The sequence below is a fragment of the Ornithodoros turicata genome, chromosome 9 (genome assembly GCF_037126465.1).
Source record: "Ornithodoros turicata isolate Travis chromosome 9, ASM3712646v1, whole genome shotgun sequence".
NCBI lineage: Eukaryota > Metazoa > Arthropoda > Arachnida > Ixodida > Argasidae > Ornithodoros > Ornithodoros turicata.
In genome coordinates, this window is record NC_088209.1 from 44,662,674 (window position 1) to 44,687,871 (window position 25,198).

A 25,198-nucleotide genomic window follows, 5' to 3' on the forward strand; every position below is an offset into this window, starting at 1 on the left:
AAAAAATTCAGAAGCTTTTCCTCACCTTACCTCACCTTTTCTTCAGGAAGTTTCTTCCCTCACCGCAGAAAGTTTTCTAAAAAATGTCCTCACCTCAACACCTTATTTGAAAATTTACCTCATCTCACCTAAAAAATTACTGCAATTTTCCTCACCCCAGCCATTTTTAGGATTTTTTCAGCTCTCCTAAGAATATTACCTGAAATGTTTGCTTGCCCTCTGTGAAGGTATTCACCCAATAGTATCTTCAGCCTATTCAGGTCTCACTCATGTACTGAGAACGTTTTTAACATACAGGCATAACTTTATTTTCACCCAGAGAATATGAACAAAAGAGCATGAAAGTACATACATATTGTTCTCTGCTATTGGAAAATTAGCACAACGTGAAGGAAGCTTTGACAGCTTGAAAACTCCCGTGGTAGTTCAAGGGCCTTTCTGACTAGGCATTGCACTCTTAGATAAGTATCTGCTCATGTCTGTGCACGATTCACTGCTCGGACCGTTATGGAACTTGGAGGCGACCTTATATCCACGGCCTCATGTTTTCTCTCGAGTTGACTGGCCAGTCATCTTATGGGAGCTTTCAAACAGTCAGAATGCCGAGGTAAATAAGACTAGGAGAATGGCAGCTAGGCAATAAAATAAAGGAAAGGTAGCAGACATACATTGTGCCTCCTGTGTGCCACCAGTACTTAATACTTGATACATCACAATACTTAATATATCACAACAAGGTTTTCTCCATGACTTATGCATAATCAGCAGTGAGACCTATGTATTGCTCTACTGCAAAGGAATCGTGCTTAGTTTCACTTCTGCCCCAAATTTCTTGAGATACTGGGGATCCTATGCTCCCGATACAAGAGGATTTCTGCAACCTTAGCAATTGACAGGCTCGCCCTCCGTGCTGTCTTCAGGGACCCTGCGATAGAAAAGAGCCTCTCAACATCGCCTGACGACGCGGGCAATCCCAAGAAGCATTTTGCGGTCTTTGAGAGTGCTGGGAAGCGGGGACTGTTTTTCTTCCAGAACTGGAGGGGGTCGTCATTTTGTGGGGGCTCTTGAAGATACTGCTCTACCTCTGTTTGCCAACTGCTCATGGGTCGTGCAACTTCATCCAAGAAAGCAAAGATGCTATTTGCAGGCGGTGCCTCCATTTCTTCTGATGCTAGAACGGCATCTGCCGAATTGAGCATCCAGTGGCTGTCAAATCGAAGGGCAGCTTTGGGATTGATAATGGTGTGACCATATCAGCGCTACCGCTGTCGTGCCCGTATCGCGCCCGTATCGCGCCCGTATCGCGCCCGTATCGCGCCCGTATCGCGCCCGTATCGCGCCCGTATCGCGCCCGTATCGCGCCCGTATCGCGCCCGTATCGCGCCCGTATCGCGCCCGTATCGCGCCCGTATCGCGCCCTACCTTGTGTGGTGTCTGGGAATGTGCAGTCGGTGTCTATCTACAGCATGTGCCCTGGCAAACCTGCACAAATGTTTTTGAAGAGAGCGAGAAAAGTAAGGAGAGTGAACCTATCTCTTCCGCTACTTACGTTACAAGTAAGCCGATAGTGAGAAGAACTGTCGAAGAAACAACTTTACTTTATGATGACGATTGGAGAGTATTTCTTACTGTATAATCAAGCGAGATCACTGTGTCTAATATGTGCCTAAACAACTAGAAAGCTTAATGAGCAGACGTAGATCACTGCATATTTGCATAAAGCTATTTGAGATCGGTCTCAGCTCATGCTCATCGTCTGAGCCAGTTGCATAAATCAAATTCGAGAGCAGGTTGGGTCCGCCCCTGAGCACGTTCTCGTGTAGCGTTCTCAGATTTTGCGACAGGTAACTACTCTGCTCACATGCGTTCTCAGCCTAAGGAGTCTAGGCCTACTTAACATAGCCTTCACTAGCGCTTCAGCCAGACATAGACCCCGCCAAATGGTGCGTGGGATACTCGGCAGTGGCTTCAGATGGTTCTAACACAATTGGGCGGCTCTATCTCAGATGGCTCTACGCGATCAGACGGACACTAAAAATACATTTGCTCATGCTGTAAAATACCCGTTCGCAGGCTACGGGACGGGGTTGCTTGTGAATGGAGATCTACAACTAAATAACCGTGTGCCTTCTCCGTCGCCTGGTTACATGAGTCGGGGAAATAGGAGAGCCGCTGTTTCCCGAAAACTTGACGTCTGAAGGTTTCGATGTGTTGTACAGACGGAGTCTTCCGGAACAATTCAATATAACTGGTGTTCACGGATATCGTTTGAAAAGCGGCATTGTGATAGAACAAGGCTTGCGTGATCAGGATCACGGACACAATCTTATGGCGGTTACTGTGCACAAACAGGGACTCTGCTTCTGATAGAACTAGGGCCGGCGATATGGGGCGAAGAAGGCGACCGCCTTAGGCCCCGCGCTTGCGTAGGCCCTGTGCACGAAGCCCTCAACCAGGGATTACTTTATTAAAAATATCAAGTATGCACTTAATCGTGCGAAACAGGCCCCGCGATGTGCTTTTACCACAGGCCCCACACACTCCTAGCACCGGCCCTGGATAGAACCCCTTTTTTGTAATTTGATCGTCAATAACTATCAGGGTGGGATATTGTTCATCCCAATCTGTGGGTATCCTGTAAATAAATTCCATGCCATCGAAATCCTTTTCCCATTGAGCGGCATACTTTCTTATGTAGAGTATCTTCTGCGGAGGAATGCAAAATGACTCGGCGGGTGTCTCATTATATTCTGCGTGAGCACTGTCTTGCCACACATGGACGCGCCGGAGAAGAGAATTAGAGCGGGATGTTGGAACTGCATGTGCATCATGAAATAACTTGACGAGACTGTGTAGCTAGGTGTGATGCAACTTTATTTTCATCAACGACGTCATAGCTTCTGGCACAATTTATTATCATCTTGAGGACTCTTATTCTTCCTGACATATTTCCTGAAGCTCGTGTGACTCGAGAAGTGATTGCTCTATGTAGGCCGTTAGGTACTCGCCCAAGACTTTGCGTATGATGTGCTGCAACTTGTTTGTGGTGTAACAGGAGCGTGATATGTGGCAACACATCTCGACGAAGTTGTATCAATCGTGTGGAATATCGAAGTGGGACCACGTAGAGTTGATGCACCTGAGTTATGCCACCTAGTGGGGCTCTAACGAGGTAAGTTCGGATCTGAGATAGAGCCGCCCAATTGGGTTAGAACCATCTGAAGCCACTGCCGAGCGACCCACACACCATATGGCAGGGTCTACGTCTGGCTAGAGCACTAGTGAAGGCTATGTTCACTTAGGCTTAGGCTTAGGTTAGGTTAGGTTAGGAGTCGGCCAATCATCGGCCTTGGAATCAGGAGCAGAGCTATGCCAGCCAATCGGTGATCGGTAGGCTTGGAACAGGCCACTCAACGCGAAGTGCCAATTGGTAGGCTTAGAATGGGGACGAGCTGGGTTCCACCAATCAGAGGGCTTAGAAGCCTGGTAAATGTGGAGAGGAGGAGCAATCAGGGCCAGTAGGCTTAGAAAGGACCAATCATGGCTAATTACCATAAGGGGGCGGAGCTATGCTCACCAATCAGCGATCAGCAGGATTAGCATGCACCAATCAATGTGCAGTGGTCGGATCCAAGCCAACTATATAGCATAAAGGGGCGGAGCTACGGTCAAACAATCAGAGATCAATTGGCTTAGCATGGACCAATCAACGTTAACTGGACGGAGCTAATGGTGACCAGTCAGATGGCTTGGAATTAGCTTGCGTTGGATTAGAACTGGATTTTGGCTTAGAGTTGGATTAAAATTTAAATAAGAATAGGCTTCTGTTGGATTAGAGAAAAAACTTGGTTGTTTGCCACTATTCCCTACTACTCGCATGTAGCTAGTTGCTTTGTAATGGACCAGTACATTGTGTTTTGCTGCATTTGTGGTGAAATTGGAAATACTTGACTTAATTAGGTGCATTCGTTTTGGAACTTCACGTGCTAGTTGTAACCCTCCTTCTAATTTGGGCTCCGTTTCACTGCTGTTCAACTGCTGAGAGACAACGACAAGTCTGTAACATCCAAAACAACAGAGTGCACGAAGCCCCATGTTCATTTTATTGAACAGAAGTGATTTACAATCTGGTGAAGTTACTGAAATATCCGCGTGCCAGCCTTCACGTAGCTGTATCAACTTCTGCCCTGAATAAAATGCAGATGACAAAACCTAGCACCATTTTGAAAAGCGGCGCTGTATATATGGCTTGCGCTGCTGAAACGATGCTACGTGAACATACTGCGCTGCACAGATTCGCAATATAGTAATATTTAGCCCTACTTCCTGTAGTTTGACCGAACTGATACCGAGTGGCAAGAATCGACAGGCACGAGAAGTCAATAATCTTCGAGTGTCGTAGAAGAGCTCGTTCCGACATTTGAGTTGTATGGAACTCCTCTATCCTTCATGGCATTGGAAGGTGAGCGCATGGCATAATTTCCGCTCGCCAGTTGCCGTGCTGCCGATTTCAGGTTCAGTCTCACATCAGTATGCGGCAAGGATGGTCTCAAAGTGGTTTATGCAGTCGTCACTGCTTCAAATCTGAGACATTTCTCATATGAGTACGAACTCATTGTGAGATCGTTCCCACTCCGTTTCGTTTTATGGAAACGGCCCCAGCCAAGACAAAATTTTCCTTTCTGTTATGGCACAATCAGATAAAACACAATAGCAAGATATATTTAAAGCCTTTGTCATTCCAGTCCTTGCGTGCACAGAGTAGTAAGGCTCCAAGAGAGTAGACTGCAAGGGTATATTTATTATCGCGATATTTAATATTAATTAATAATTATGTGGCTATCCCCTCGGAAACTCCTCTGCTCTGCACCGGCAACACATCTCCGACGATAGATGGCGCCACGGGAACCGATGGTTACTGTAAGGAGCGAAGAGGAGATTCGAGGAACCCTACGTGGACGTTGTGTTTATAGCAGGGTATTCAGCATGACTCCTCCCCTTCTCTCATATACAGCTCTGCGTGCGGAGAGTCTCCTTGACAACCTGTAGTGGCTTAGCTAACAAAGTGCGCGCTACAACAGCTGGATCGGACCTGAAGGTTTATTAGGCCGGGCAAGGCCCGTGGAAAAAGGAAGAGGATGGAAACGCGGCACGAGAAGGCGTGGAGCCAACTTCGTCAAACGGGGCACCACAGGGCCTCGCCCCTAGACTCCAAAGGAGCGATCGGCCCAGGACACACGCTTACAGACTTTTGGGGGTGGCTTGGCTTGAGCGATGGATTCAGGTGCGGCGAGGCAGAAGGAAACCGGAAGCAGGGGCTCGACGAAAGCAGGCTTGACTCAGTCGAGGTTAACAGTGTGCGGTGTGCTGTTTATGGAGATCGTCAGGAACTTTTCCGTACGTCGCAGGATGGGGTGTGGACTATAGTAGGGTTGCTCCAGAGGCCCGCGTACCTTGTCCCGGCGGAGGAAGACATGCATGGCAGACAGCAGCTGCTGCTGGACGAAGGAGGACCGTGACGAGAGGGAGCGCGGCGAAACCGGACGGAGGTGTTGAAAGACGCGACGGAGAGCATCGACGTAAGTGTTGGGGTCAGGTGTGGCAGTGGGTACCTCGAAGAAATCAAGTGGCAGATGGAGTTGGGTGCCGTAGACTAACTCAGCGGTGCTGCATCCGAGGTTGGCCTTGATGGACGCACGGATGCTCAGTAGAACAACAGAGAGAATCGATGGCCAGTTGATGGGCTTTTGGATGAGCCATGATGGCAGCCTTAAGGTGGCGATGGACGTGCCAGACCATTGGATGCCGGATGGTACGATGTGGTGCCGATGCGCCGTGTTCCCAGAAGCTTGAGGAATTTGGAGAAAAGCTTCGCTTCAAACTGGGGGCCGCGGTCACCACCAAAGGTGCTCCGGAACCGGAAGCACAGGTGGGTAGAAAAGTTGCGGTGACTGTAGCGGCAGTGGCGTCAGGCATGGGGGCCGTCTAGGGCCGAATGGTGAATCGGTCAATAGCGGTCAGGAGGTAGCGCTAACCACAGGATACAGGCAGCGGCCCGACTATATCCACGTGGACATGGTCAAAACGGGAGCCGGGCGGTAAAAAGCGTCCAAGTGGGCCAGATATGTGCCTGGTAACCTTGGACCTCTCGCATGCAGAACAGGAGGAAACTGACGAGCGGATGTCTGAACGCATCTTCGGCCAGACGAAACGGGCAACTATGAGCCATTGAGTTGGTCGTAGTCAAAGAAATAGGCCTGTGCCAGGTATGGCGACATCTTGCAGACGCAGGGAAGTGGAGGACGACCGAAGGGCTTCAAATTCGGGATCATCCAACTGGGCTCAAGCCAGGGCTTCAGACAACAGCACGTCAACTTAGAGCGTCAGCTGCGACTTAGAGCGTCAGCCGGACCATTCTGGGATGCTGGTACATGCTCAATGCGAGAGGTAAATTCAGCCAAGAAAGATAGATGACGTTTCTCTCAAGGTGAATAGCGGCTACGAGCCGAAAGCAACGCATATGTCAGGGGCTTGTGATTAGTCAGGATTGTAATATTGCGGCCCTCCAAGAAATAGCGGAAATGCTTGACGGCCAGATAGGCGGCAAGGAGCTCTCGGCCGAAGGTACCGTACGGGGTTTCGGCTCGTTTGAGGCCCTTGGGAAAAAAAGCAAGAGGGCGCCATTCTGCCCGAACTTGCTGCTGAAGCGCCGCGTCAACAGCCGTGGCCGAGACGTCAACCATAAGGGCGGTGACGGCTCCAGGGGTGGGATTGACGAGGAGCGTTGCAGAGGACAATAGCAACTTCGCGGCTCGGAAAGCGACCATAGCAGCGTCCGTCCAAATGAGGGTGGGAGACGAGTCGGCGGACTTCGAAGAGGGCTTTGAGCTCTTGCCCTGGCGGGAAGAGTGGACTTGCGACAGCAGGGCTTCAAGAGGGTGGAGGACGCTCGCACAGTGAAGAATAAAGCGGCGATAAAAGTTGAGAAATCCCAAGAAGCGTCGAAGCTGGCGCATGGACAGCGGTCGGGGTAAGTCGGCGATGGCGGCGACTTTCTGCGGAAGTGGTGATACGCCAGCATCGGATACTTGGTGGCCCAGAAACTCCAAAGAAGGGACGCCAAACTCACACTTGGCGACATTCACTGCGATGCCATGCGCCGCGAGACGCGAGAAGAGTAGTCGAAGGTGTTCCATGTGTTCAGCAGGGTCCCGACTTGCGACAAGGATGTCATCTATGTACGTGAAGATGAATGGGAGGCCTATAAATTACCATGTCTATAAATCGCTGAAACGTCTGGGCAACGTTGCGAAGGCCGAGCGGCATGTGGTGGAATTCGAAGAGACCAAACGGGGTGGTGATGGCTGCCTTCGGAACGTCCTCGAACGTCCTCGAAACGTCACGGATGGCAAATGGCGGCGAAGGAATGGTGGGGATTGCTCGGATACAGAGGCGGGTGCTGTCGTCGACGAGTAGACGGCGAGCGACTTTAAGAGAAAGGCCGAAGTGGTGCAAGAAGTCCGTCCTCCCCGAGTACCGGCTGCGTGACATTAGCGACAACGAACACCCACGGGAATATTCTTCGAAGGCCGATGTTAGGGCGGATGAATTGATCCTTGTAAACGGGAATGGCGGTGTTGTTGACTGCCATCAGATGGAATAACGGCTCACACCGTCGATCATTGGAGGACGCAGGTATGACACTGACGGCAGCCCTGGTGTCAACAAGAAACCTTGTCTTGGTGGTACGGTCGACAAAAAAAGGCGACTTGCTGCTTGAGACGGGGAAACGCTGACCGCCATCAGCGGTTCCCGGGGCCATTTCCCGACCAGCCACAAGGACGTGTGCGTCGGATAGCCGCGTCGCCAAAGCGCTCGTGATACCAACACGGAGGTGGGTTGGCACTGTCGTGTGGTGATGGGCTTTGTCGCCGCCGAGAGAAGTGCCGCGAACGGCGTGAGCGAGAGGATCTGCGTGGAGATCGTGGACGGTTGTCAAGAGAGTGGAGAGCAGCCACAGTCACGGAAAGGTGCTGAACCTCAGTTCGTATCGCAGCTACCTCTGCCACGAGCTCAGCTGGTGAGGGTGAGAGTGGGTGGCAGTCGTGCAGATGGGGATCCGGACCACGAGACGGTCTGTTGGTGCCGGAGACTGCGGCTATGCTTAATCCAGGGAGAACAACCTCCATCACCAACCCGGCAACCCGCCGGCGGTGGAAAGGACCATCTGCACGGTATTCGGCAACCCCTGTAGGAAAACAAAATGCTTAGTTGGGCTAGTTGGTAATTCATTGCTACACCGGGAAAAAACACAGCGCGAAAACGACAACCACGGGAGGAACAATTCCCTGAGGAGGGATTCGTCGAAAGTGGCTGCTCTGTCAGCGAGGAGATTCTGCATGGCTCTGAGGAGCTGGATGGTGTTCGGTCGCCGAGCTCTTCAGCCGTTAACAACTGTTGAAGCCACTTTCACTCAGATAGCGTCGTCCGTTGGAGAACGGCTGCCTTGAGCCGGTCGTATGGAGTGGCCCCTGGCGGGCCCGATATTACGTCGGAGACATCCCTGGCGACCTTGGGCGGCAGAGAAGCAACTATGTGCCTGTACTGGGTCAACTGGTTGGTGATGCCAGCGAGGAGGAATTGAGCCTCAACTTGCTGAAACCAGATGAACAGGCTCCGGCGCCAAAATGGCGGCAGCCGAACGGCGATATGACCCATCGCATGTGGCATTGGCTGGATGGCTTGGGCAGGAGCGGGAAAACGGACAGGAGGAAAATGAGGTTCCTCAGATGTGCCTGAGGGATCTTGTTGGGGAACAAACGAACAAACATTCTGAGCAGGCTTTTTGTCACTGCCTGCTATTTGCACAATCGGCTTCCGAGTAAAGCGGTTAACAAGGCGCCCTACGAGCTGTGGAACAGCAAGAAGCTGAACCTGGCACATCTGAGGATGTTTGGCAGTAGGGCTTATATGCACGTCTCAAAGGAAAACCCCGCGACAAATGGGACGCTCGTGCCATTGAAGGGACCTTGATAGTATACAGCGAAACACAGAAAGGATATCGTATACTTGTTGGAGGTGCCAACAAAGTGAAGGTGTCACGCAGCGTTGTTATTGATGAGACTTCAGTTATGGAGAAGTTCTGTCGTGAGTCCCAGGCGGTACCACCTACGCTAGCACGACGAGGAGGCTGTTCACCGGACTTTATTGCGGAAGGTAACTCCTCTAATGCTGAAAATAATCCATCCGATGAAGTAGTAGTGAAAGTGCTGTCGCCAGTGCCTGCTCCGCAACAAAGTGTAGGCGCTGATGTGCAAGAAAAGGAGGTGGGAGCTAACATGCCCAGGAGGTCAGCTAGGAGCAACAAAGGAGCTCCACCTAATCGGTTAGCGTAAACTACCGCGCAGACTACGACAGCCCCTGATCCAGTCAGTTGGAAGGAAATGCAGAAGCTATCTCCCTCTGAGAAAGTGAAGTGGATGACAGCGGCGAGGGAAGAGATGGACTCGCTATACCAGCTTAACACTTGGAATCTTGTGCAGCTACCGCAGGGAAAACATCCATTTGGCTGCAAGTGGATATTCAAAACGAAGCGAGATAAACAGGATAACGTTGAAAGCTACAAAGCGAGGTTGGTCGCACAAGGTTTTTCACAGAAGTACGGCGAAGACTATGACGCAACGTTCGCCCTCTGTCGCAAAACTAACAACCTTACGTGTACTCCTAACCATCGCTGCGACAGAAAAGCTAAAGGTCCGACACTTCGACGTTAAAACTGCTTTCTTGAATGGTGATATCGAAGAGAATATATATATGAAGCAGCCTGAGGGATTTGTTCAGGAAGGGGAAGAGCATCTCGTTTGCAAGTTGAAAAAGTCATTATACGGGCTTAAACAGGCCGCGAGAGCCTGGAACGTGAAGGCAAACAAAGTACTACTCGAAGAAGGCTTGAGGCGTGCTGATGCCGACCCCTGCCTCTATTACAGAACTGTAGATGGTGGGGTGATGTATATTCTCTTGTACGTGGACGACATGCTGATATGCCACTCAAATGACTCAACAATTACTGCAGTTTGGAAGGACCTTAACAACCATTTTGAGCTCAAAGACCTTGGTCGCGTCAGTCACTACCTTGGAATTGAGATTGAGGGAAGCGGGGATAATCGTTTTCTTCTTCACCAGGCGGAATAGGATCAGCAGCCTCACAGGAAGTGCTGTGGCTGCGACAGTTGCTCACCGACTTCGGCCGCAGCATGGACGAGCCGACGTATTTGCTCGAAGACAACCAGGGTTGCATCAAGCTGCCGGTTAACGGGGCATTAGCGCGAGGACGAAGCACATCGACGTTCGTCATCATCATCTGCGCGACCTAGTGCACCACAGAGTCGTCGACCTCCAGTACTGTCAATCTAGCGAGATGGTCGCAGACATTTTTACGAAGCCACTGTCGCGAGCAAGACTGCAGAACCTCAGGGGCCGTTTAGGGGCCGTCGTCGACGGGGGGTGTTGGGGAAACGACAACGACATCATTTTTGGTACGTGCGCATCTATGCATGCGCACCCGCCCACGTTTTCTCATTCTCAGTAAACCTGTTGCACCCGCACTGTTCGGCCGTCTGTCATTGCAGATCGAATAGATCTCCATGCGCGAGTTCTTTTTGGGCCACCAGATTGTAGTGGCTAATCTAAAGAAGTGCTCGCTACAACAGCTGGATCGGAATTGAAGGTTTACTCGGCCGGGCAAGGCCCATGGAAAAAGGGAGAGCGTGGAAACGCCGCACGAGAAGGCGTGGAGCCAACTTCGTCGAAGTAGGGCGCTACAAACCCGCTGGCGGCTGCCTGCAGGCACCCCATATAGTTTCAGATCATCTGACTGCGCGGCTGTGAGGCCAGCAGTGCCTAGTAAAGCATAGCAACGGGCGTCTTTGCTAGGTGAGGTTATCATGAGGCGGGCATTGGAATGCTAGGTTATATTTAGGGTTCCCGATTTACGGTGCCTGATTTCTCAGAGATTTGGTGGGAGAAATCGGTGGCTATTTCGCTCACCAGGAATCGGTGTCTTTCGGTCGTAATATTTTGAAACGTGAGGACACCCAGTGGAAACCAGCGAGGAACGTGATGGGAGTTTCCGATGCATACGGTGAACCAGCACTTGATGCCCTTTTGTGTGTGTGTGTTTTCATTAGACTACCACCTGTTAAAATCGGGTTGATAAGTTTGTGAGGCGCACGTTACCGATGCAGGCGAGATTGCACGCTGCTATTTCACTGTAAGGAATCAAAATAGGAGGTTTCTTGCGGAAGGCAAATCTTTCAGTCCTAGTTTTCAGTATTTGGGGAATAGGCGAATAAGTCGCGCTGTTACACTCCATAGTCTGTAGGCTCAGGCTGGGGCACTTCCTGACCGGACAGATCTAATCTCATTATACGGATCTATTTGTAACTGGCCTGGATCCTGAATATCGGCAGCATTAAGAAACCGTGAGAGGCTAAAGATGAAATATCTGTTCTTCCAATAACTACCTCATATCCACTGTCCGCTGCCAACCAGTTGTCGCTGCATATGTTAAACCCGTGTACACAACAAAGAAGTAACCAACAAGAACCGGAGCAAAGATACAGGAAATGAAATCAAGACATGTGAAGTCGACATTTTGACGACAACCGATGCATAATTATTTCTACCGAACTTATATTAGATCTTTCAATTGAGACTGCAAAGGCGGGAGAGTGACGTCGTCCTATGTCGTAGCGTGGGTCTGCCGACATGAACAAACGGTCGTTGTCAGACTTCTCATGTTGGTTGCCGTTGTCTACGCGTTGCAGTAAATCCAGCTAGGCCTCTCGTCATCCCCAAGGTTTCACCTGTTTGATAACAGAACAAGCGCAGAAAGTTGGGCTAGTTGGTGAGACAGCATACTGCAGATGTTGGGACGCGGAAGACAGGGACTGAACGAAGCACACAAACACAAGCGTCACTCGTATTTGTATTGGGTCGTCCGTGGCACCAATATTGTGTGACCTTTTTTTGTCAGATTTGGACACAAACATTTTGCCTGTTCTTGAATGTATGGGTGTTACAAAAGCATTTAGGTATGTTGATGATTTTCTAGTATTTTACAAGCATGCCCATGGGATTGATGAGGGCGAGTTGGTGTCACGGGTGCTTGATCGATGTGTTCCATGAGCATGGTGGTGGTCTTAGCTTTACATATGAGCTCCCAAAAGATAACGTCCTGCAGTACCTTGAACTGAAGCTGAAAAGCACTATCCATCACGTTTGTTGGACCTTTTTCCCCAGATCAGTAAAGCAACTCCTTCCATATGATTCATCCCATTCGAAAGTGGTCAAAAGCGCTATCGGAACGGCTGCAATTCGATCAGCACTCGAGCGTTCATGTAACCACACAGTTAGAGCAGCCTTAGAGGGTCAGTACCTACGGTTAGTTGACGCGGGGTATCCTGATCATGTCATCACGAGCATTGCTGAGAGACTGATGGCTTCGGTACTGTCAAAACGGGATATGGTGAGGCAAAGGCCACCTGGTAGACCGGTCATTTTGCCATATGTCCATCGACTATCCCACAATATCAAGAAAGTAGCCAATAGGCAGTGGCGTAGCCACAGGGGGGCTAGGGGGGGCCTGAGCCCCCCTACCTGCCACTGACCGACCCAGACAAATCGTGCAAATCCGAGGAGAAAATAATATATGGGGGGGGGGGGACCAGTGTGACGATCGCGAAAGTTTTTACAGTTCATGGCGTCTATCTAAGCGGCACACTTGAATGGTTTCCAAAGTATGAGCTGTTCAAAATCCTTCCAATCTCGTGACACCACCTCATTGGACATCACAGTACTATAATCGTATTGTGAATGTCCAAATCAACTATTTTCGTTTTTTTTTAAACCGCATGCCGCGGTGTGCACAAGTATTGTGTGTTGTGGCACCCAGGATCAGCGTCGGGGAGGGAGCGGGCGGGTTTTCGTATAGACCCCCCCCCCCTACCTTAGAGGTCTGACTACGCCACTTCCAATAGGTACCAGGTCCCTACGGTCCTTTCGGCCCCTCACAAGGTAGGTGGCCTCTGTGGCATGGTCAAAAAAGTTGAACGTGGGGTTGTGTGTGATATTGCTCATTCCCAGCAATTCGTGCCCTGTTCATCTGGTGTGATATACAAAATTCCTCTCTCGTGTAATAGAGTTTATATTGGCCAGACGGGCAGGTGCCTAAATACTAGACTACGTGAGCACTCCTGCAGCCTCAGAAATGTGCCTTCGGGCAATCTGGCATACCATTGCGATAGATGTGGTTGTGTTCCGGATTTTCGGGGTACCACTGTCCTGGGGAGGGCCAGATCTCAAATTACCCGGGAGATAATAGAAGCGCATCACATACTTTCGGCGGGGGAAGGCAAGTGTGTCAGTCAACCATCTCTAACACTTTCTGATAAAGAACTTGCCTTCCTAAGTACCTAATTACGTCCTTACAATCTACTGGCTGCCATGCGTCTATCAGCACGGTCTGAGGCTAATAACCCGGCACGTGTCGCCTACCGGTTGTGTTTTAAAAGCATTCTTTTGCCTGCAATACATATTAGTTGCGAGTGACGCTTGTGTTTGTGTGCTTCCTTCAGTCCCTGTCTTCCGCGTCCCAACATCTGCAGTATGTTTGATAACAGGTTTCGTGTGAATGCTTGAGATAATTATAATCAATGGGTCTCGTAATGCATGACAAAAAAGAAAAAGCAAAGACCAGTGTGACTTACGCTTCATTCACTCAAGCCACCGTGCCTGGCAACGGCACGACAGTCGACTTTCAGTTTGGTTGTGAACTTGACACACTGAAACGTGCCGATTCTGTTGGTAAGAAGACTGAACACGCTGAAATGCATGGACTATATAACGTGTTTCATCACTCATAAGCCGTTACTATGCATATGCTAAGCCCGTGTACACAACGAAGATGAAACATGAATAAAAAGACTTAAATCGGGTCAGTGCATCTTATTTCTTCACGCCAAGCCCCATAACGCATTATCCATCGTACATGACATCATAACTCATTGCAGTTCTGCTCCTACATTTGTCTCAGATCTGCTAACAGCGACGCGCAGTTTAAGATGACTATTTTTTAAGTAGTACAACGATTGCTATATCGCCTTACTCCTCGTTGCATCAGTAGGGAGGCCACTATTCTTTGAAATATGAAGTTCATTTACTTCTTGCGAGCGTCTTTAGCACGAAACAATGCAATTCAAATAGCATAATTTGTGTTCACTTCAGCTTCGTCCTTGTAGCGGGGTCACGTCACAATGTCCCAATGTATAACAACACCGCATTCCAGGCGCTGGTGGTGGGGAAGACTTCGCTCTCTTAGCCAGTGGCATTTAGGCAAGCTGCAACTCACGAAGGAACGGGTTGCGGGAACATAGAGGGTGCCCCTGCGGAGCAATACAGCACTGGAAACACATGAAATGGGACACTGCGGGGTTTGGGGATCGTTTGATCTGACTACCTTGGGATTGACAAGTGCAGATATGTTTGGAATTGCCCAACGAAATTCGTGTATAAGCGTTTGGCATATGAATGGTTGATGATGCGCGACCTCAAAATAAAATGTGGCTATTGTTGCCAAGACATCGTGGAGCGGAGCATGAGCGCGAAAGAGTGCAGTGAGTATTCGGTCCAGTCGGTTTCCTCCCCCCCTTTTTTTTTCAATATATTCCCCCACCCCGTTTGGAGCCACTACTTTTTTCGAGATAATTTTTGTAAAACGCTCACTGTTTGCAACGTATCACAATGTGCACCTTGTATACCTGTTTACTGCCCCTTTAAGGTTATTGCGCATTCTCGTCCTATGAATGAGATATTCTGTCTTGCCACGTTTGTTGTTATTCTTATCACTGTAATCATGGCGGTGTTGTAGCCCCACTAGGGACTAACAGCATTGAAAGAAAAACACACAAACAAATAAATAAATAAAATCTCGGTTGTTGCAGATCAGGATGGTGATGTGAGAGAAGGTTGCCCTCAGAACCGCGAAGAAGCCGCAGCGTTGGGGAGACGCTGTCTACGGAAGTGTAAGGCTGACGAGGACTGTATCAGCACAAAAAAAAAGTGTCTGTGTGATGGGCTATGTGGCTGGAGCTGCGTTAGACCAGGTGAGCCAAAGTAATCAATTATACTAGGTCTTCGTTACATTATTGTCAACATTGTAACTGAAAGTGTAAGTGACTACGCACAAGAAGCGCAATACTAGAGTCGGTACGAAATTGAACAACAGCAACAATTTTATTTTACGATAATGATTATAAGTTTCATCATCAGGGGCTACAAATTTGAAAAAGCAACGATGTACCTAATATATGTTGCTTCATATACCAGATTACACCATATAACATGCGGCGACTTACAGTCATGATACATTACTTGATATTTTCTGAATTTTTCAAACTGATGCAATGCACACATTTTTGGCCGTTGCCGTGGCCTCTCTCCGATAAGCGCTCGATTGGCGGGCAACGAGGAAAGCGTACTCGTGGAGCTCTTCTATAGCCTATTATCCACAAGCAGAGACAAAAAAAAAAGCTGCTTATCTGAGACTTTCCTGGATGATAGCCGCTGTAACATAAGGATCCTGAACAATACAGCATAGTAAAATAAGGAATAAAAGAATTAGCATGTAGAGGGGTTCCTCCACATGAGTCCTGACTGACGATGATTGAATGCAGCCAGATGTTCGTGGCCTCACGCTAGAATGTTGAGGTAGAACTGAGGAGCTGGTGCTTCATGTGCGTGTCCATCATCGCCGTTGTCCACGGTCCGCCACATAAGTTTACCACTGAGACGCGGAGCGCTGAGCTTAAGAAACCCACGACTTCACTGGAGGAGGACACGAGAGCGACCGTGGATGACATGCACGGTTGAACAGGTGCATGACACGGCAAAAGTTGGCGAAGCACCATAGCTTCATCAACTTCACTCCTGGCCGATGCTCACCGCATCCCCTTGCTCTTGGAGCTCATGGACCTTCTTCAACATTACTGTGCACTTCCCAGCCGTGCCCGCTCACCTTCAGGGAGTGCCCCTCGCCAACAGACTACGCGACGCGCACCCGCTCGCTCTCCCCAGCATCGCCATGTATCCTTGGAGCTGCTGTGGGCATCCTTCCTGCAACCACCGCCCAACGTCGTCAAGCTCCTAACCTAACTCGTCCTAACCATCCTAACCTAACCTTGCTGCTTCTAACTCCTCTGTTACCTAACTACCGTCGAGAACACTGGTATTCCCGCATTGGGTAAGAAATCTCTCACCTTGGATCTCGGACTGAGCCGTTGGTTCCAGTGGCATGTTACCGTCGCTGCAGTGAACCAGCCAATATTGGTGCAGATTTCCCGGAACACTTCGGCCTCTTTGTTGATGTTGCCCGCCGCAGATTTCTGGAGTCAACAACATTCCTGGCTGTACATAGAATATCCGCACGCTCTACTACTGAGCGTCAAACCGAGCCTATTGCCTCGTTGCAGTCTTCGTACGCCTACATCCTGTCCTCTGCCAGGGTGGGTGGGGGGGGTGAGCACCTGTAGCGTCTCATCACCATCCCTCCTTCGCTCCCGTGGTACACGTCGAATACCTCGAATCACTTCAGAATTCATTCTCGTCCCATATGGCCGGTCTCTTGTTCAGCCTCTACGACGGGTGTCCCTGCTGATACACCAAGGAGTAAGGCGTTGTTTGCAATCACTTAATGAAACAATCAACCAAAAATTCTTTTTCGCCTCAAGGTAATCAAAAGGTTAAGTGCGTTAAGAGCATGCGAGCGTAAGACTGCGTTAAGTGCGATAAGACAAAGCGATAAGAAATAAGCGAGCTGTATCGTGTTCGTTTTCGTTTATGCGGGGATAATTGAACTCTGTATGCAGCACGGCAAACACGGATCCAAACTTCGCCGCCCCATGGCCCATGAAATCATAGACGATCGAGTCGCCCACTCTGAACTATAGGACATTACAGTACGCAACCAAAGCCATTTTTTAAGCTTTCAAGTTTGAAAGCCATCCTGTTGTCGGGATGTGCGATGTCGGATGTGTGGAGAAAATGAGCTAGTTCATCTGCGCTACGCTGGTACGCGTCGGTAAGGATTTCTACGCTGGTCACATCGAAGCTTTTGCGAAACGCTGGAGATTACGTTCAAAAGTAAAAGTAATTTCTTGCCTGTAAGTTCATTGTACTTTTCGAAAAATGAAAAGTCCCGGTTTGACTTGAACACTCCTCGTATGTTTCGTGTCGAGCGTCCCAGAGGAAGCGTACAGGAAGCCCGCGAGGTCACTTGCCTGGGGGCGCCCATTGCAGGTACGGGCACTTTGGGAAACGAAATTTTCCTCCCCCAAGGCTAGTGCTTACATATAGGGAGCCCTCAGGGTTGGTTGGAAATACGGCTCTAAGACTTGTGCAGGCAGATGGAGTCCCGCTTGATTTTACACATCGGTGGGACTTTACGTCTGCAATCTAAAACTGCGGACAAACGCTTTACAAATCATTCCCACTGACACTGTGATTCGTATGTGTTTCTCAGAGATCGTATCGAGCGGCGTGTTGTTGTAGTGAGAACTAAACCTTTCACGATAACGAAGCCCGAGTTGACGAGAGCCTCGCGTTTCGTTAGGTCGTGAGTAGAGAGAGTCACTAACGGGTAGCACTCGTCGTCGCATAAATCGTTCTAGGCCCAACCAACATTCCGAATCGTATCATTTTATCTTCCGATTGGAAGGACAGTTGATAAATAAAAAGGTGTGCGCTCCCTTTCTTAGCATATCGGGAGACAGTCATTCGCGATGATGATTGACATACCTATACACCCGCTCACTGTTAGCAGTGATGGGCAAGGTACCTCAAAATTATACTTAAAGTAAAGTACCAAGTACTTGGCATCATTAGTACCTCAAGTACAGTACAAAGTACCCAATTCCAAATGTACTTCAAGTAAAGTACAAAGTACTAGGCAAGGTACTTCAAGTATTCATCAAGTACATTGCAAATTTAATTTGTATCACTTTGCATTTCAGTGTTTAGTATCTGTGTCTTGCTTTTTTGGCAAAACTTTTAGCGAGCATTCTTGACAAATGCTCTAAGGCCATAAAGTCCTAGGTGTAGTGCTAACCCGTGAATATGAACTTAATCAGATGACATAATTTGCAGTTACATGTAGAGAGGTAATCAGTCAGCTGTGCTGTGATTATGTATTATACCCTGACTGATCCAGGATCATCCCTCCCCCCTAGTGTAGTGTTCCGGTACTAATCTTCTGCTATAACAGGCTAGGAAATTTCAAGGAAAAAAAAAAAAACACAAGCCAACGGAGATTACATATTTCTGGGCATTCCATGCTGCTTTTTGAAATATAACATGTTTAAAAAAAAGAATATGAAGAAAGTAAAAAAAGGATGAAGCACAATGTAAGCCATCAGTTTCTCAGAACATCAGTTTCTCTCTTGTACAATGTAAGCCATCATTTTTATACGGGTGTGATCTGCAGCAATGTAATCCATGTGACCAATTAAAAAAAAAAAAGTTAAATGTAAAAATGAAAGCATGTGTGTCTTTCTGAGTGTCCATCATGTAATGCAATCGCACACTGTGATATAAAATCATTATTAATTGCCAATGAAGGAAACAATATAAAAAAAGCATAGAACCCTGCATTGGGAGAACTGAAATTACAATTGGGAGAATTACAATTGACCAAGTAATTGTGCTGCCGGTTGCAGTGTCATAATATGTGCGTGTCTTTGCATTCCATTCGTTTCACATAATCATAGAAACGTTGATACTTTTTCAACATTTCAAGCCTCTCAACAATAAATTTGCATCAACAAATATGCTATTTAACAGCACAAAAATCCTTTTTGGTAAAATGTCAGACTGGGACTCTTAGTACTGCATCCCACTAAAAGCGCTGAAATGACAGCAAGACGACGAAAACACGCAGATAGCGCTATCTGTGTTTTTCGTTTTCTTGTTGTCATTTTAGCGCTTTTAGTAGTGTGCGTTTTTCATACTCTTGTGATTTTTTTGTCTGGAGTCCAAGTTTGGGTACTTGAGTACTTGATGGGAAAGTACTTGAAAAAAAGTGCTTTAAGTACGGTATAAAGTACATGATTTAAAATGTACTTAAAGTAAAGTACAAGTACACAGAAATGTACTTAAAGTACTACTTGCGTACATGGTACTTCAAGTACTGCCCATCACTGACTGTTAGTGCCTAAAAAATCGTCTCTCTAATCATGAGCGATCTAGGCGATGAGGCATGAGAGCACGTGAACGCACTCGTTGGTCGTTACCGCGAGCAAGAAATTACGCCTTTGTCCCATTAACGAAAAAAGGCGAACGACTTGCGGGCGGGCTGTCTTGGGCGGGGACTGGAGGTCCGACTGGTGGAACAAGATTGGAGTTACCGAAAAGATTCATGAAGAAGAGTAGGCCTTCGCTTCCATCACCAAAAATGTCAATCACAGAAGTGGACACCACACTTGACTGGATTTACTCAGCGCAGAACATCGATCCGCGAAAACAGTTGCTGGACATCCCTCGTGGCTGGGCTGGCTTTTGTCGTTTTCGGCGCCACAAGCTCGCAGTGTGGTAGCTGCTGCGTATATCGCGCGCAGCAAATGGGATTGAGATAGTATGCTGTTGTTGCTGTGGGCTGTAGTACTAGTGAGCTGCAGGGATTGCCACGTTGAGCTGAGATGCTCGGCACTGAATGGTGTAGATCTTACGACAACGTTCATGCTTTCCTTCTATCCTTTTTCGTTGGAACATTAGAAATGACATTTTGTTTGCCACAAAGATGCACAATTATTCTACATTGTCGACTGCTATGAGCGTTCCGTACGCAAGGTCGACTTTGTCTTTTCAAATGTACCGACGCCCTGATAATTTTTTTAATAACCAACGTCCAAATGTAATTTTTGAGTGCTTGCCTAATCTGTCTATTGAGCGTCAAGACACCTGAATGGGGACTGGTGAGACAACAAAGAGCCAAGTTTGTGGAAATAAACGAGCAATTGGAGGAAAACGATGTCGTGAAAAGTGATCAAGTGACGTAACAATCGCTCTTATTACATTACGCGATTCGCACGGAAACATTTGAATGTTTGTTACGCCGCTCCATAACTTCCCAGGGAATAGTTTTCCTTCAAGTCTTAATTTCGCTTTTTGTTGTGTCACCAATAGCGTTTTCAATCCCGAGCCATTTTCGCAGTCCCGGGATTTCGGGATTTTTTACTGTTAATCCCGGGATCCCGGGACGGGATTTCGGGATTGTGACGAGTTAAGATGGTGCTTCCAAGTATATAGTCCTGCTCGGGTCAGAATTATGAGACCCTGAATTATCTGACCCGCATCCGACCCGTACCCGCGGGTGCAAATCCGCACTCGAAACGCAAACCACGTCCCGTTACAAATTAACACCGCATCCGCCCGCAGCCCGCATATTTCTTCCCAAAAGCTCGCCGACCCGCCACCCGCAACGCGATGAGCGTTAACGAGTAAACAGAGTACTCCGTGACCTATGCCTGACGATTAAATGTGTCCGTGTGCATGGTTTCTTGTACGACATCAGCGCAGCGGGAAAAAAGGTGCAAATGCGTGTTGGGTTGTGGCTTGAGGCATGATGATACGAAACGCGACATGGACAAAGAAGGACACACAGGCGCTGGTGCACCCTATCGGTATGAGCGTTTGTGCCGCTCTCGTCAGCGACGCTGTACCACATATTTCGAGCAATTGCAGTACAGACGCGTAAGGCTTTGAGGCTTTGTATGTGTTTGTCCTTTCTATGTTGTTCCAGCCTCAGAACACCAGTTCTCTCTTGTTCAACAGTTGCCGCTTGCGTCGATCCCGTCGTATGTATGTGTGTATGAGTGAGCAAAAATGTAAGAGTGAAAGGAGGATGAGTGAGAGAGAGTGGCTGGTTTGTCCCTTCAGATGACGCACCCTTGGAAGTCGCTGAGAAGGCGTGTTAGCTTAGCTCAATTGATAGAGCCCTGGACCGGTAATCCAGAAGATGTGGGTTCGGGTCCTACAGCTGGCTAACCTTTTCAGTGACTTTCATCTTTCAACGCGTAAGAAATTGAGCAACTCGGTACTTTCTAATACTGTCCTGGGTAAAATGCGTCGACCGCACCCGACCTGCAGCCCGCTTCGCCGTCAACAGTGATGCCCGCACTCGCACGACACCGAAAAGGTAGAACCGCCTCCCGCAACAACGTGGGTGCCCGCGGGTCCTGCTGGCCGTGCAGGACTCTACTTTCAAGTCAGTTTACCTCAGACTTGTACAAAATACTGCGCAAAGGTATTTAAAATAAGATACTAAATACTCTACGGAAAAGTATTTAAAATAGAGTACAAAATACTCAAAACTGAATGGCCTTTGTGCCATTAAACCCATAATCCTCTCACTCAAAACTGAAAGTAATTTGAGTAGAGTACTAAATACTCTAAGAAGTATTTAAGATACTATTTAAAGTACTTTAGTATTAGCAGTAAGTGAAACGCGTATTCTGAACGTGGCCTTACAAATGAAAGGAATAAACTTCATCAGCCATGCATATCTTTCATTTGTAACGTCTTGGTGTCAAGTAATGTTTGGTGAACTTTGGTGAACCCAAGTAAAGTTTGTTGATATGTTCTGACCCAAAACTTCGTAATCCCTCCTGTATGTCGGTTCGGGTCTTTCAACCTCTGGCATGTGTTTATTGCTTTGATGACCGAGTAAATAATCTTGTACCTAATCCCCTGGTGATTCACATGGCAATATGAATAGGAACGGTTTTCTGACGAAGCTGGCTATTGAGAAGCAAGGCCAGGCTTGGGACCAGCCTATTGTACAAGAGGATAAATGACAGATTCGCGAAGTCCCGAAAAAAGAAAAACAAGAAAAAGGGGGTTAAATTCCAGTGAGCTGAAAATCTCGGCACGGCGGGAACCGTGCTGGATATGGCTTGACGAGGAAGGAAAGTATTTTGAGTACTGAGTAGCAAATACCGAAAAACCTATTTTAAATACATTAAAAATACTTTTACCTCAAGTGACTACATCGGCGTGTTGTGCGAAGTTAATGCGCGCTTTCTCAATTCTACCTTTTCCCGATGAAAAGCACTCGAACATTCGCAGTGCAACCACATTGGTAAAACAGTGACGATGAAATGGTTGAATTTTATTTTGTTTTCGTTTTGCTATGATAACGCCGCTCCTTTTGTATTCATCTGCATTTCATTGTTGCACGTGAAAAGAAGGCGAATCCCGCTACACTTGAAGTAACAGGAAATATTACTTTGTAATTTCCTAAACCGTCCCAAGCAGCACAACGTACTGAAAGTCGAGTGGAATAGGGGTGGACGGGTAGGTGGAAGGCCTTGAACAGACTCGTGAAACTAAAGAACATTGATAAGACACATACCGTCTACCCCTATTGCACCCGACTTTCAGTACATTGTGCTGCTTGGGGTGGAACATTCCACTTGGATGAAGAACAGCAACAACACCAACAAAAGAAAACGAATGGAAAGAAAGGAAACACTTAACAACCCCGTCGCTGCGTGATTATCACATTGTACGATGATTAATACGACCTGAGAAAGCACAGAGCGTGCACGGTGGTGTCCCCCAGTTCGGAGCGAACGTTTGTGCAATTACTGGCTGGCGAACTGAAGGTCCGCTCAGCTTCTGCGCTAGAAGAAACGGCAGTCAGCAAATATCTGTACGCATCTGTAGGCAGCGGCCCTCTGCCACTACCAGTCATAAAAAGTGCAAGTCATTTTCTTACGAAAGAGTGAATCTGTGCCTGATGGCCTACAGGTGTTTCCTGTCACGTTTGCTCTCACAAAATCCCGGGATTTTGCGGGAGAAATCCCAGGATTTCGGGACTTCAAAAATTGACCGGGATCCCGGGATATCCCGATTGACAACCCTAGTCACCATACCCAATCAGGTATTACAACAGACTTGACGCTCAACAGACAGATCAGGCAAGAATTGAGAAATTATATTTGGACGTTGATTATTAGCAGGTTATCAAGACGTCGGTAGATTTGAAAAGACAAGCTCGAACTTGCGCGTGGAACGCAAATCGCAGTCGGCAATGTAATTATGCATATTTTCTAATATTCCACAGAGTAGGACGGAAGTAAAGCATGACCGTTGTAATAAAATCTACACATCTAAATGCTGATCATCTCGGTTCAAGGTGCGAATCCCTGCAGCTCACGCACAGCAACCGTACAGCTCACCGACAGTGTTGCCACAGCCGTCGGAGTATGGGGATTTCCGTAAAAATATGTACACTGCAGTAACACATACAGTTTGCTTAATTAACATCGTTTTTAGGCCAGGATTTTGTGCGTTTCGTCGTGAGACATTTCCAATTTCGCTTCTTGCATCGAAACAACGGAAAGATGTGACGGCAAAAGTTAATGGGGAGCTGCGCTGTATGGATTGCCTCTCCCGGGTTCAAATCCTGGTGCCGGCTGTTCCGCCTGGAAAGAACCGTGCAACAAGCCGTCAGGCGAACCGCTCTGAATTAGCACACCACCGCCACCTGATTGTCGGTGCCAATGCGCCGGCGACTGCGTGACATCTATTCCAGCGGAGGCATCAAGTCCCCTCCGGACTTTCTTCGTGCCCGCTGTTTACCCCTTGTACTGCTCAAACAATGTCTTGGTCCTAACCTGTAACGGCGACTTGCATCACGTGCTCATTTATTTATTGGTATTTTATGGTGCCCATGAATAGTAGTTGTTTGTGTTCGTTACGAGCAAGGGGCCCTGAAGTGCGTTATGCAGCAAACGATGCATTTATGCAAACTACTCGAGCCTGCACAGAGTCTCTTCATTTTAACGACAACTGCACTTGACAAAATTAGTCTAATGATAATCATTTTATCGCTGTTTCAGAGAGGGCGGACAACAGTCCAACATCAAACAACTTTATTTTGGCTTCGGAGAGTGGGGAGGTTCATCGCCACAGGCGATACTCTACCCCATTGCTGGTGGGAATGTGGGGAATAAACTAACGAGCCCCTTCACAATAACGATCGAAGTCCGATGGTGTCCAGAAATGTCAGAAGAGCTTTGAGCGCAGAGCGTTGCTGGGCTGGATTAGGCCAGAGACCAAGCAATTTCGATAGGGAGAAGGGGCGAGAGTCCAGCTGACGAAGAGACTCGGAGAGTGTGGTTCGGGAAGGTTGGTAGTGGGAGCAATGAAGAAGAATATGCTCCAGATCCTCAAGCACACCACAGTGGCAGCAGGTGGGAGAGTCAACTTGTCTCAAGCGGTAACGCCGCTGAGCTGTAAAGACCACATCGAGGCGCATTCGGTGGATTAATGCAGCATCTTGACGAGAGGTGTTTCGTGGCATGCGGAAAGCGAGCGTTGGATCAACTCTGCTCAACATAGAGGGGGGAAGAATGTCGGTTGTCCATTGGCGGGAAGCCAGGGGTGTCACTAGGCGTCGGAGAATTGAACGGCGGTTTCCTCTCAGCAGATCAATACTGGTCCGTTTCCGATACGAGAGTGCTGCTTCTGCGGCGCTGTCGGCCTGCTCGTTCCCCACGACACCACAATGGGCTGGAACCTACTGGAGAACTAGCCTGTGGCCTGCTGCGTAGATAGTGTGGTAAGCCATTAACACATCTGTGACTAGGGGTGCGGATGGGCCTCGTATGCCTGAATTTTCAATTGCTTGAAGTACAGATTTGGAGTGGAAAAAGCCCCTGCGTCTTTGAGGTAGAGCACGAGGTCGTCGTTCGAATACTCTCTTCGAACATCATATATCTTGCCCATATTTCTGGCGTACGATTGGGGTATTGATGGTATCACCGGAATCCCAGCTAAACACTTAGCTGACAAAAGCTTGCGAGCAGCTGCTTCGGACCGTACGGAGACGAAGAGAGAACCATCTCGGTGGAAACGGTGGTGCATAACCTGTTGTTGGGCTAGCAGGCATATCTCACTAGCGACCGCATTAGGATTCACCTTCCAGAAGGAGTAGTCACTAGTTGCTGGTCGAAACAGTATGAGAATACCGCCGGCTCGGTTCTTCCTGTAGGTGACAGTGGTGAACGGGTCATGAAGAGAAGTGGCAATGTTGCCATCGTTCATCTCATCTGTCTGGTGAGGAGCTGGCGGTACCGAAGTGTCC

At 48.3% G+C, this 25,198-nt stretch overlaps 1 protein-coding gene across 4 annotated transcripts in view; it reads left to right on the forward strand.

Moving 5' to 3' along the window:
* Nucleotides 1–25,198, forward strand: part of LOC135369087 (sushi, von Willebrand factor type A, EGF and pentraxin domain-containing protein 1-like) — a 189,071-nt gene that overhangs the window by 21,880 nt on the left and 141,993 nt on the right. For all 4 annotated transcript variants that reach the window (XM_064602745.1, XM_064602746.1, XM_064602747.1 and 1 more), the window contains exon 4: nt 15,000–15,161. In XM_064602745.1, the coding sequence (XP_064458815.1) occupies nt 15,000–15,161 (162 nt within the window). The remainder of the gene's footprint in view (nt 1–14,999; nt 15,162–25,198) is intronic.